The sequence below is a fragment of the Anoplopoma fimbria genome, chromosome 19, assembly GCF_027596085.1.
Source record: "Anoplopoma fimbria isolate UVic2021 breed Golden Eagle Sablefish chromosome 19, Afim_UVic_2022, whole genome shotgun sequence".
NCBI classification, from domain to species: Eukaryota; Metazoa; Chordata; class Actinopteri; order Perciformes; family Anoplopomatidae; genus Anoplopoma; species Anoplopoma fimbria.
The window spans coordinates 22,952,195-22,966,681 of NC_072467.1; the positions used below are offsets into that span (position 1 = coordinate 22,952,195).

Below are 14,487 nucleotides of genomic sequence, written 5' to 3' on the forward strand. Positions count from 1 at the left end.
AGTAAAAGAAAAACAAGACAAAATAAAAGTACAGTAAAGAATCCACAGTAACTGAACTATTATATGTACAGACAGAAAAACTATTATAGCTATAATTGCATTTAGTGGCATGTGTCATGACACTAAAAATGTTGTAATCTTAAACACAGATTATAAACATTTAATTAAAGGGTTCTTTAATCAGGCTTCAGGTGATGTTGTTGATAATGATATTGCTGCTACTATTACAGTATGTCTTCCCACATACTGCAAATATGCATTGTATACACATATCTAAGTACTCCCATTGTATGCAACTTTATACTTCTACTCCTCTTCATTTCAGGGGGAAATTGCACTATTTACTCCACTGCATGTATTAAACAGCGTCGGTTACTTTGCAGATTTAGATCATTTATACAAAATATAAATTAACTAATGAATTATTATATATAAGTTTAGGTTAAGGTACCCAGCAGTATGCAAAGCGGAGTACTTTTACTTTTGGTACTTTAAGTATATTTGGATGCTTTAGTACTTTTACTTATGTTGGATTTTAAATACAGGACTTTTGAGTAGTATTTATACACTGTAGTATTGTTACTTTTACTTATGTATTTATACACTGTAGTATTGTTACTTTTACTTATGTTGGATATTAAATACAGGACTTTTGAGTAGTATTTATACACAGTCGTATTTATACACTGTAGTATTGTTACTTTTACTTATGTTGGATTTTAACATAGTATTTATACACTGTAGTATTGTTACTTTTACTTATGTATTTATACACTTTATTGAGTAGTATTTATACACTGTAGTATTGTTACTTTTACTTATGTTGGATTTTAAATACAGGACTTTTGAGTAGTATTTATACACTGTAGTATTGTTACTTTTACTTATGTAGGATTTTAAATACAGGACTTTTGAGTAGTATTTATACACTGTAGTATTGTGACTTTTACTTATGTTGGATTTTAAATGTTTTGAGATTTTAACACTGTAGTGACTTTTACTTATGTTGGATTTTAAATACAGGACTTTTGAGTAGTATTTATACATAGTAGTATTTATACACTGTAGTGTATAAATATACACTGTAGTATTGTTACTTTTACTTATGTTGGATTTTAAATAAAGAACTTTTGAGTAGTATTTATACACTGTAGTATTGTTACTTTTACTTATGTTGGATTTTAAATACAGAACTTTTGAGTAGTATTTATACACTGTAGTATTGTTACTTTTACTTATGTTGGATTAAATACAGGACTTTTGAGTAGTATTTATACACTGTAGTGTATAAATATACACTGTACTTTTACTTATGTTGGATTTAAATACAGGACTTTTGAGTAGTATTTATACACTGTAGTATTGTTACTTTTACTTATGTATTTATACACTGTAGTATTGTTACTTTTACTTATGTTGGATTTTAAATACAGGACTTTTGAGTAGTATTTATACACTGTAGTATTGTTACTTTTACTTATGTATTTATACACTGTAGTATTGTTACTTTTACTTATGTTGGATTTTAAATACAGGACTTTTGAGTAGTATTTATACACTGTAGTATTGTTACTTTTACTTATGTTGGATTTTAAATACAGGACTTTTGAGTAGTATTTATACATGTAGTATTGTTACTTTTATTTATACACTGTATTTATACACTGTAGTATTGTTACTTTTACTTATGTTGGATTTTAAATACAGAACTTTTGAGTAGTATTTATACACTGTAGTATTGTTACTTTTACTTATGTATTTATACACTGTAGTATTGTGACTTTTACTTGTATTGGATATTAAATACAGGACTTTTGAGTAGTATTCATACAGTGCAGTATTGTTACTTTTACTTATGTATTTATACACTGTAGTATTGTTACTTTTACTTATGTTGGATTTTAAATACAGGACTTTTGAGTAGTATTTATACACTGTAGTGTTGTTACTTTTATGTTTGATTTTAAATACAGGACTTTTGAGTAGTATTTATACACTGTAGTATTGTTACTTTTACTTATGTATTTATACACTGTAGTATTGTTACTTTTACTTATGTTGGATTTTAAATACAGGACTTTTGAGTAGTATTTATACACAGTAGTATTTATACACTGTAGTGTATAAATATACACTGTAGTATTGTTACTTTTACTTATGTTGGATTTTAAATACAGGACTTTTGAGTAGTATTTATACACAGTAGTATTTATACACAGTAGTGTATAAATATACACTGTAGTATTGTTACTTTGACTTCACTAAAAGATCTTTGTACTTCTTCCACCACTATATGTGTCTCTGGAGTGCAAAAATTTGCTCTGTTAAACTCCGGGATAGTTTTCAGTATTTAGTCGGCCAACTAAAACTCGCCCTTGGTGGGAAAGATGACAGCGTGACGTCTCTGCAGCAGCCTCCCTGCATGTCCAAGGTATGTATTTAGCTAATGCTGCTATCAGTGCTTTTATCTGACCAAACCAACCATGCAGTCTGTTCTGTGGGGGCCTGATAGCTTTGTGTAGCCAGTAAACAACCTAAAAACATGCATGTAATGCTGCAGAATCAGTGTTGCTAACTGTGTGCTAACAGGTTTAGCACAGTGCTTAGCTGCTAAGATGGCTACATGTAGCAGTCTGTGTTATTCAGGAGAATATGCATCACCTGTCTGAGAAGACCATGTGCAAATATGATCATGCACAAGGTTACAATGTGTTGCATTTGTAATTTGTGCAGCATTGTAAGTGGATTGTTTCTGCAGGTTTGTGCATTTTGGAGCCACATGTGGAGGCTGCAGACATGATGCATGTAGATATTATAAGAGCACATACAGTTATGTGTTTATACTCTTAATGCATCCTGTTATTTTACTGCCACAGTATAATAATGATGGTATCCCACTAAAGCTTAGTGTATTTTGATAATCAATGTACAGTACCAGTCAAAAGTTTGTTCACACCTTCTCATTCAACTACTTTGAAGAATATAAAATATAAAACATATTCTGGTTTGTTGAAAACATAATTCCATATGTGTTTGTTTGGATGAACACAATGTAGAAAAAAAAAAAAAATAAAGAAAAACCATTGAATTAAACTTATTTTTAAATCTGGTATAACACTGAATGCATTATGATTATTTATTACTTTTGATAGGCTACTTTTACTAAGATTTGTAGCAAATACTTCTGATATTATTTTTAAATCTGGAATGCAGGACTTTTACTTGCAATTTTTAAACTGTGATATCGCTTCTTTTGCTTAAGTAAAACATTTTTTTTACCACTGTTGTTGTTGTAAAGTAGAATATATATATAAATATAATATATATATATATATACAGTACCAGTCAAAAGTTTGGACACACCTTCTCATTCAACTACTTTGAAGAATCTAAAATATAAAACATATTCTGGTTTGTTGAGCATTTGTTTGTTTACCACATAATTCCATATGTGTTCCTTCATAGTTTGGATGTCTTCAATATTAATCTACAATGTAGAAAAAAAAAAAATAAAGAAAAACCATTGAATGAGAAGGTGTGTCCAAACTTTTGACTTGTACTGTATGTGTTTATACTCTTAATGCATCCTGTTATGTTACTGCCACAATATAATAATAATGATGGTATCCCACTAAGGCCTAATGTATTTTGATAATCAATTATCCTTTTTTCTTTAGGTAATCTGTGAATCTTTTATTATTTGAGCTTCTTAAAAGATAGGATCTGCAGCTTTTGGCAAAACATGCAATTTGAAGACCATCACTGTGTACTCTGTTTTTTTGTTTCCACTTTTCTGACATTTTTTAGACTGTACAAGTATCAAAAGATAATCATCGGATCAATCTGTATTTATGATTGTTATATGCAGCCATGATCTATACATATGGGTCATCTGTGGAATTAAAGATGCTAAAAAATATTATAATACAACAAAGCTATCTTTCTAAAAGCAGTAAACATAATAATGCTGTAACTTTTTACGTCAGTGTGAAAAGCTTGCCTTGAGTTCCACTTTTCTGCCATTTTTTAGACTGTACAAGTATCAAAAGATAATAATAATAATAATAATAATACATTGTATTTATAGAGCGCTTTTCAGAGTACTCAAAGACGCTTTACAGACATTTAAAATCAGCATTAAGAGCTACACACTAAAAACTTAAAGCACACAGCATTAGTCACACATTAAAAGCAGTTTTGAAGAGGTGAGTTTTGATTTTCTGATTTGAACATTGAAAGATCGTTGCAGTCTCGGATGTGTTTGGGGAGAGAGTTCCAGTGTTTGGGGGAGTTCCGGGGGGGGGGGGCAGCTATGGAGGAGGCTCTGTCACCCCATGTCCGGTGCTTGGTCCTGACTGGCAGAGACGGGAGGTTGGCATCAGAGGAGCGTAGCCGGCGATAATATAATCATCGAATCAATCTGTAATTATAATGATCGTAAGACGCAGCCATGATCTATACATAATATGGGTCATCTGTGGAATTAAAGATGCTAAAAAAAAATACTATAATACGGCAAAATGATCTTTCTAAAAGCAGTAAACAATAAAATGCTGTAACGTTTTAGCTGTCAGAGTCACAGAAGTTAAAAGGCAGCCAAGAGGACGGATATTAACGGCAAAGGGATGAAGTGCCAGAATACTGATCCAGTCTGCAGTAAATGACGGATACAGCTTTGCCTCACAATCACACAAGAACTGAATGCAGCCTGGGTGCATTACCATTATAATGCAATATCAATTTTCCCATCCCACTTGTATTACACTTTTTATTATGAATTTCCTCACATCGTTCTTCTCATTTTACAAATGTTCCAGCACAGAAAAATAATGTCAACGCTAATCCAAAATAATAAGGAATGATCTGAGGCACAAATACAGAATTCTAAAATATGATGGCGATTCTGTTGTCAGTCTGATTCACAAAAGTGAGTCGGCATACGGGAAGGTTTTTAGATGAATTTGTTGATCGGTATAAAGATTGTCACCAATAGATGAATAAAAGCAAAATGAAGGACACACTGATTGATTTTAGAAAGAAAAAAAACCAGCCACTCCATCTCAGACTGTCATAGCAAATAACACAGTAGAGATTGTTAGTACCTGCAAATACCTGGGCACATTAATTGAGTACAAACTGAAATGGGAGAATAAAACAAACTCCATCCACTCCACTATGAGACAGTTTTTACTGATGAAGCTTAACTCTTTAAATGTGGATAAAACTGTTATGACTCTGTTTTATAGAATCCATTTTCCTAACAATTTGCTGGTTTAATAGTCATAAAGCGAGGAGTAAGTGATTTTGCTGTTGGTCGTATCTCCAGAATCGCCCTTCGGGGACAATAAAGCTTTATTGGATTGAATTTAATTTTGCCTTCATTTTCAGATTTGATTATGATGCTAAATTAACTAAATTCATCAACCGCCTTTCCTCACAAATATTATCAGTTTCAGTAGTCTCTCGAAATTGGAATTGCCTAAAAATCATGATTGCCTCGATTTCATCAGAGTCCCCATGGATGACCTCACCCAAGCCCTCTCGGCCAGCTTCGCTGTGTCCAAGGAGCCCAACAGCACCGCGGCCGCCCACCCTCGGCTGGCCCAGTACAAGAGCAAGTTCAGCGTGCTGGAGCAGAGCGAGCGTCGGCGGCGCTTCCTTGAACTGCAGAAAAGGTAAAAACTTTTATATTTCAGTATTTGGCCCTGGAGCTTTTAATTGTCAGTTCACAGTCTGGAGCCTGTCTCTTCTTGATTAGAATTCCTCCAATTACATAGATAATGATAAGACGTCATTAATTACATTACATTACAGTCATTTAGCAGACGCTTTACAATCAGTAGTATATTACATATCATTCACCCATTCACACACTGATGACAGGCTACCATGCAAGGTGCCACCATCAGACTCTAACTAACATTCATGCAACATCCAGTCCACACCGATGGCAAGCCTTCGGGAGCAACTTGGGGTTAAGTGTCTTGCCCAAGGACACATCGACTACTAAATTGGAGAACTTGTAAGACCCTTCTACTTCTACATTGCACCATGAACACATTTTGGCACCACTACTACTAAATGTTGTAAGACAATGCACTGGAGACCTTTTCTCCATTCACTTGTGCTTTGCACTGTTTCCAGCTGCATACTTGCCACTACAGTAACACTCAGAAACATCCTAGACACACTAATGCTCTAGAAAGCACTTTAAAGATGGCTTCCTTCCAGCTTAAGAATGCAGGCTGTGCAGATGCACTGATGTTTTCTTTTAATGTTTTGAGCGACTACCATGCCTTATGTATAGGTTAATTACACGGATGTTTTCATCATCAGTAAAAGGTTAAACTACGTCAACCATGCACGGCGTCTGGCTGATGGGGACTGGACGGGGGCGGACAGCGATGGAGAGGAGGACATGGAGAAAAAAGAGGAGGGGGAACGGGAGCAGGACGGCCTGACGGATGAAGAGGGGATGGAGATCGAGAAGAGGAAGCTGCCAAAGCATTATGCCAACCAGGTCAGTGTTCGAAGTGATATTACCCAGAGATATTATTCTTATTTATGTGTTAAAGACGGTGTACTTTCCTGTTGCATTTTTCATCTTGGCCAGCAGAGGGCAGCAGAGTTTCTAGAATGACGGCCTAACAAGCTTGTTGAATGCCAACAGATTTGACATGATCACTCTTGGGACTGTTTGAATGCAGTGTTGATGAAGATGAAATGCTGCTTTGCTGTTTTCAAAGTTTGTCTTCCTCCTCAGCTCATGCTGTCAGAGTGGCTGGTGGATGTGCCATCAGAGCTGGACACTGAATGGCTGATGGTGGTCTGTCCTGTGGGGAAAAGATCTCTCATTGTTGCCTCCAAGGTAAGAACCCTCAACCACCTTTCTGTTGCCTTACGACTGACCCTTGTTTGGTTTTTTTTTTCAATTCAGCGAGGAAGAAGAAGATGATTATTTTAAGGCTCCACATTAAGAACTATCCGTCACGTAAAACTATTAATCTGCGAGCTGCTTGTTACTGGCTGTTGAACTAGTTTCCAATCTCTTCAGTTTTTGAGGTCTCATCTTCCATGTTTTGGATCAAAAGTCTTTCCACTTACAAAATGTAATTTATATGAAAAGCAACTCATAATGTAATCATTTCCAGTTACTTTAAACATAATTATGTATGGAACAATTTATTTTCACATGCTACACATTACCCAGTACATTCAATTCAGCATCCTCTATGTAAAGGTTCTCAGTTGTCGAGGTAACCGGATATCTTAGTTATGAATTCTTTCACACATACAATTTGGAACTGATTGATGAAAGTCCAGATGCTTTAAGTTAACGACTCAACTGTTGCGGTGTAAAACTATAAGGGTCCCTCTGCTTTAAGAAGTCAAGGAGAGTACACTTCATTTTTTTTTTTTATATTACAATACGCACTGAATTTATTACATTATTCAACTTTTTTTGCTTGGTCTATATTGTCATAATTGTTTTGTAGTGATGGGACAATATAAGATTATCTTGTGGATCGTGACTAACACAATGAGTCAGTCGTGGTGAATTTCCATCATCCAGATCATTTTGAATATTCTCAGATGAGTAACTTGGAAAAGCTGTGTAGCTCACAGTCATGATGGGGAAGTGAAATTTAGACCCCCCTTTACAAATGCAGGAATTATCAGGTAAGTAGACACACACTGTAACTGTTTTACACTGTATTTATGCAGGGGGAACTTGTATGATTTCTGATCATAAAGGTGTCCTATCTGCGATGCAATGAAATATTTGTTTCTTGAAGAAAATGTTTGATGAAGTGATTCCTGTATGTTTTAGTGCCATTTTAAGAGTTTTCTGCATATATTAATCAGGGTTATCTCGTGAATCGCAATTATTTATTAGCCAGATAATCGCGACATGATACAATTTTCACATCGGCCCATGCCTAAGAATCAGAAAATTATGTATTTTTTTTATGTTTTTTTAAACTAAAATGTGTTATACATAGGTAAATCCTTTAAGGAATCACAATAAAGTTATTGCTTAGCGTTAGCGGTTGTCAGTGGAGAGAGAGAGAGAGAGCATCCGTGTGTGTGTGACAGTGAGTAGTCTGTGAATTTAGCAACTGTTAGCGTAGCTTTACAGAGAATAAATGCTACAAGCCAAGTTCCCTTTTCGTGCTTTCCAGCTGCTGATCAAAGGGAAGGGGGTTAGTCCGGCTCACTTAAGGTGGGCTAACTATTTATGGTGGACCAGCTATTCTTATTTTAGTGACAGGGGGTCTGGGCCGAACAACTTTCCTGATGGACACCCTGCATTATGCGTCATGGTTTTCTGATTATTACATTATGAGCTTTGATTTAATTTGAACTATTAAATTATGCACAGTTAAATCGTTATGCACAGTTATTACATTATGAGCTTTCTACACATGGACAACAGCATGTAGGATCTCGTCTGCACGCAATCAACATTTCGAGAGGATTATTGTACTTTGCATTTATTGCTTGTAAATTCAACACTGCCTTCCTGGTACCGGGGAGAAAAGGGGTGAGTCGTTCTCCTGAGTAAGATGAGCCGCCTTTTGTTGGCAATCCTACTCACAATTAATAATCTGGGTGAACAGTTGGGAATCATTTCCTGACCCTGAAGTGATTTAGTTTTGATACCGTAAAGTCTGCTCTCAAAGCACCATGTTAGTCATAGAATTAGCAGAATTCTGATAATAATAATAATAATGCAGATGTATTTATATAGCCACTGCTATATAGTTGTTTTAAACACTAAAAACACAAGTATGTTACATGACTACAAGAATATGATGCAAAAAGAAAAAAGGGTCTGGCCTTGACGCCCCGAGAAATGTTGAAAAAATATAAAACAAGAAGTACAAAAAGCACGTTTTGTCACGCACAACGTGCATTTGACATTTTTCTAATGACCACATTGTGTCTCACCCTTCATTTGGAAATTAGTTCTCACGTAAACATGAAATATGTCATCATTGTAATACAGGAACAAAAAGATGGGTCAGCAGATAAGAGTAATTGGTAATATATCGGTAGCCTCTATGCTGAGGTACATGAATGTTTTTATTAGTGTAATATTTTATTTAGCCAACAGACTTTCTAAAGCTGTAGTTAAAATGGCATTGGTTCCCATTTTCAGCTGGGCTGACCATTTGTTATAATGCCCATTTGTTTGCAAGGAAACCATTTGTTATAAGAGCAGAATAATTAGAAGCTTTATAAAATATTGAATAAATGTGCTGTCATTTCTTTGTACTTTGCACGCTCTGTCTGTTCTGCAGCTTCCCTCGTCTCTCCCTGTCAGGCCCACAGCAACAGGATTATTCTTGATTTAATTATTTAGTCAATGAAATGTAAATAAATAATGAAACAAAATGCCATTCACTATTCCTCAGAAGCCACAGCTATTTCTCCAATATGCTTGTTTTGTCTGACTAACAGCATAAAAAGTAAAATATTACATTAAGAGTCATATATGACAAAGAAAAACAGCAAATCATCTCATCTAAGAAACTAGGAAATATAATATTTTACATTTTTTGCTTAAAAACAAAACAATTATCTAAATAGTTGCAGATTCAATTTTTCTGTTGATCAACTAATGGCAGCAGCAGGATACTGATTTTAAGTGAATCGGTCCAACTTCATGACCTACTCTGCTAATAGGCGAACTATTGTTGACTCATCTGAGGACCCAAATCACCAGCAGACACACTTTAACTTTATTCATAGAACTTATCTTACACCAGAAAATGTCATCTTAACTCTTTTTCAACTTGTGATCTTTGCCCAGACAATCAGATTGGTTCGTTTATGCACATTTCTGGACTGAAGAGAAGTTGCTCACTCTTTTTTTTTGTTTGTTTTTCTCCATTTTGTGCCAACAAACAAACAACAAAAAAACATCTCCTCCTGGGCAGAGATACTTATTATTGTTCAATTGTTAAAGTTTACTTGTATGTCAAGATTTTTAACCTACACTGACCAACAATGGAGTATTGTTTGCTGTTTTGTGGTTCTTTCACAATCATTCACTAGTCTGAAGGCCTTTATCTCAGAGTCTACAGTCATGGCTCTGACTCTGATAGTCTCCAAGACTCTGAAAATACATTTTACTCTGAATGCTTTGTCATTGTGTATTTTTTTTCTTTACTTGATTGTGTGGGAGATTGCCTCGCCTTGAGTTCCTTTGAAACAATTTACCTTTTTTATTTTTTTGCTCCCTTACAACCGCACCAATAAAGTTGTGTATTTAAAAAAAAAAGAAGAAAAAAAAAGTTTTGGTACTTTTTGAGTTGGATTTACATCTTGTCAGTTGTTGGAAAAATAAACTAAATTTGGGAGATCTCAAATTAAATGCTAGCCCCTCCTTAAAAGCCTTCTTCTACATAAACTTTTAAAATCGTCATTACTGCATAATTAATAAGAAGTGAACTCTCGATAACTTCTTGTTAAAAGAGAACTTGTCAGAACTTTGGGGGTTTTCCAGTTTACCTTTACAACATTGCATGTGTCTCTTCTTTGGTAGTGTTGAATGTAAAACTATTGCTCCATTTACCTCGTATTGTATTAGTTTCGCGGTTTACGAGTAATGAAAGGCTTATCAGCATTAGATTACTGGTAACTCTGCTACAACAAGCCCGTCCAGTCATACTGACCCAAGAATACAGTGTTCCTCTCTCAGCACACACTAGTGTAACTCCACACCCTTTGATGCAACCGTCTATATCGTCATAGTGACAGTCATCTGGATCCTGATTCAGTATTTCAGATCTTGACGACAAATCTTTGGAACGCCACGTCACGGCGCTCCTTACGAAACAGTTTCCAGTGCTCGAGGATATCTGAATGAGGAAGGTTTCATCTGCTCGATAGTATTCACCATAATTAGTCAAGGTTACCCAGCGTGACACATTTATCTTTAATGTTCCTTTCTGTGGGAAGTTCAGGCACTAATTCAACACGTTAATGCATCAAATAATCACAAACATGATGGTTTATTTCTAAAACAGCAGGGCAATAATTCAAAAGTAATGTCTTTATTACATTTTTTCTTTCTTTTTTCATCCTGAAGGGCTCCACTGCAGCGTACACTAAAAGCGGCTACTGTGTGAACCGTTTCCCCTCCCTGCTGCCCGGTGGGAACCGACACAACTCGGCCATGGGAAAAGGTAGGTGGGCCTGTTTATATGTGGAGCGTAGTGGTACACTATGATGGATGCACTGCATTGACAAAAAGAACATGAAAAGAGCTCACACACAAGCTTTTTGGAAGAGGGAGGAGAGTTCATAGATTTTCCACAGGTACCAAATATGACATTTTTTGGGGGGGCAAATGTGTGTAAAATGAGGATGAAACATGTAGACTATCTCCATTTCATCAAAAAGGAGATTTGAGTGAAGAGGTTTTTACACTCTTAAAGCTACTTAAGGGGACATAAAAAGGGAAAAACTGAATGTTAATGGGGTCAATTAGCAGCAGGGATATGACTAAAACACCTAGTGAAGAGTTTATATTGTTACAATCATTCAGGTTTATTTATTTGGACTTGTTAACAAGCTTTTTTTTTTTAACTGTCAAAACATCATTCAGAACCAGGTAAAACAGAATATATGAGGCCATTTTGTACTATGAGGTTGTTATTTAGTAAATAAGAGTTGAGATAATATGTGATTTTATAAATAACTTTTATGGTAGTGTATTCTGTATATCCATTAATGGCCCTTTTGTACCTTCCCCATGCAGACTACACAATCCTGGACTGCATCTACAGCGAGGTGGACAGAACGTTCTACATCCTGGATGTCATGTGCTGGAGAGGCCACCCGGTCTACGACTGCCCGGTAAGACTGGGGTCTAATCCTGCAGCAAGCAATCCAGGAATGCTTGTCTAATTGCTCATGTAGCAAAGTCTGGGCCACAGATGTGCTTTTTTTTTTTTTTTTTTTTGTTGTTTTTTGCCACGTTGCCCATCTTATTGGCTCCGGATGGGGAAAAAAAAAAGAAGCTTTTTTTGTTTACAGTACTTGTTTTCTCATCAACAGACTGAGTTCCGTTTCTTCTGGCTCCAGTCCAAAGTCCAGGAGACGGAGGGCCTATCAGAAATCGCCAAACGTAACCCTGTGAGTAACAGAGCCTCTTCCCATCATCCCCCATTTCGTCCTAACTCGCTGATATTTGAGAGACTGTACCATGTTGACTCAGTCTTTGGTTTCTACATGTTGTGTTTGTTGTGCTTTATGCCTTGCTGCACCTTGTTTCCACATGTGGGATAAATAAACTCCTGAACTTTTGAGACGATGGAAAATTCAAGGCAATCTTTGGTACTTATTGTGCCCTGAAGTGATTATTGCACACAAATCTTGATGATTATGGGGCTTCGAGGAAGCCTGAGTGAACTTTGAGTTCCCCCTTTTAATCTGTGTGTTTTTGCATTGGACAGCCAAGCAGCAGCTAAATCAGGCTTAGTCTTTGAAGAATAAACTGAAAATTCCTCTCATTTGACAAGAAGACAAATTGTGTTTGGAACTAACAACGTGGTGCTCTGGTTTTTGTTTGGTCCAACAGTTCCGGTTTGTGAGCCTCCAAAACACAGACTGCACAGCAGAGCTGATTCAGAAAGCCCTGGCTGCTGAGTACGACTTCGGCGTAAGAAAAGTTCTCTTTACCTTCAACCGTTTTCTTGTAACACCTTACTGCAGCTCATCACGAGGAGTGTTAAGAGTCAGATAAATCATCTTTTTATGAAGCACAAACAGAAAACATTTTGTTTGGCTCCTCATCTGGCTTCAAATAGTTTAACTCTGAATTTCTGGCTGCAGGTGGACGGTCTGCTCTTCTACCACCGGCAGACCCACTACACCCCCGGCAGCACCCCTCTGGTGGGCTGGCTTCGCCCCTACATGGTCACCGACATCCTGGGCATAGAGGTCCCCGTAGGCCCCCTCACCACCAAGCCCGAGTACGCCAACCACCAGCTGCAGCAGATCCTGGAGCACAAGAAACCGTCCAGTGAAGTCCGGCCGGCCAACAGCAGCGGAGGCTATGAGTTAGAGTACCTGTCCACGCCGGTCCAGGACGGCGGGGACGCTCCGAACTTCTTGAATCAAAAGCCAGTGAGGGAAGGCAACATGGAGGTCTGAGTGGGAGGCTTAACGAGATGCAAATTGCTAACTCCGTGTTCCTGAGTGGTGGCGGCCCACATATGGCTCTTTAGAATGTCTGCTGAATAGTTTTTTGCAGATCTGACCAATTGCAAAGCATGGCTAATTCTAATCCGGCACTGCTCAGGACGCCCTCGGGGTGCAGATTAGCAGAGCGATGCTTTTATATGTGTTTTTAAACATGTTGTACCTGTTGCAGAACTCCGGAACAGATCGGTGTCTTTTGAGAGTGATTGCACAGTATTTAGCCACTAAAATGACTTAGTCGCGGTCTGTTATGCAGCTCCCTTCCTTCCATTACATCATCGCATACAATCCAAAAACTAGGACGAGAGGGGTTCTTATGTGAGAGTGCAGCGGTAAATGTTGTGGTGAAGTGTTATTTTGACACTTAGAACGAATAATGCCTAAGAACTGTTGTCAGTGTTTTGCAGACTGCAGCTATCATTGTTGCGTACGCACACATCTCGTTTTTGAGCAGATCATTTGTTTGAGCAGCCGAGAAGGAGAGTGGCACTGACCGAGCAAACACTGAGTTGATTATTGCGGCAGCAGTGACGTGGACTTTTACGATTTAATGTTGAATTATAAAATTGCTAAGAAGATGTTTTAAAGCGTATGTTTCTCAATAAATGTGTTTTTTTTATTGGCCTACACCGTGTTCTCAAGTTTTTTTTGTGTTTTTTTTAAATCAGTTAAACACTCGTGGAGAGACATTGAATATAATAGAGGATTTTCTTTTTTTATTACTCTTCAAAAACTGTTAAAATTGCAAAATATTTCTTTAAATTGGTTTCTGGTTGTTTTTCACCACATGTTTTTATATGCAATAAAAAGGATTAAACCAATTACAAATAAATACTTCTTTGGGAATGATTATGTAAATGTAGTCTATCAAGTCATTACTAAATTGTGGTTCTGCAACAAAACAAAGCTATATACAAAATTAGGTTTGGAAAAACTATATTTTACATAATCTATTTATACAATAAAGTTAAATGGAAGATGCGTGAATAAAATCTTTTAATACGTGATTCTTAAAACCCTCTGCAGGAACACATCAGACTTGCCTGCACATGCACTGTCAATATTACTGCAAGTTGCTGATGTTCCATTATATGGTAAGACGTGAGTCATACTGCTGATAGCAGCGCACATCAGCAGAATTCACCAGCTTCTCTTCCCCTCTGTACTGAGCTCAGGGTGCCATTTGCGTAACTGTGAAGAGCTCGGTGGAAATTGTCAACAGGAAAAGATGTGAAAGTGTCTGACAGGGTTGTGAACTTAGTTTTTCGGGCA

General features: G+C 36.7%; 1 protein-coding gene across 1 annotated transcript; it reads left to right on the plus strand.

Annotated features, from left to right (window-relative positions):
* Window positions 1-2,342: 2,342 nt before the first annotated feature.
* On the plus strand, window positions 2,343-13,956 carry snupn (snurportin 1). The gene is made up of 9 exons (XM_054620498.1): window positions 2,343-2,431; window positions 5,511-5,675; window positions 6,337-6,520; window positions 6,764-6,868; window positions 11,099-11,195; window positions 11,771-11,868; window positions 12,070-12,147; window positions 12,593-12,673; window positions 12,847-13,956. Exons 2-9 carry the CDS (start codon window positions 5,518-5,520, stop codon window positions 13,165-13,167), a joined length of 1,122 nt encoding a protein of 373 aa, XP_054476473.1. The 5' UTR covers window positions 2,343-2,431; window positions 5,511-5,517; the 3' UTR covers window positions 13,168-13,956.
* Window positions 13,957-14,487: the final 531 nt, after the last annotated feature.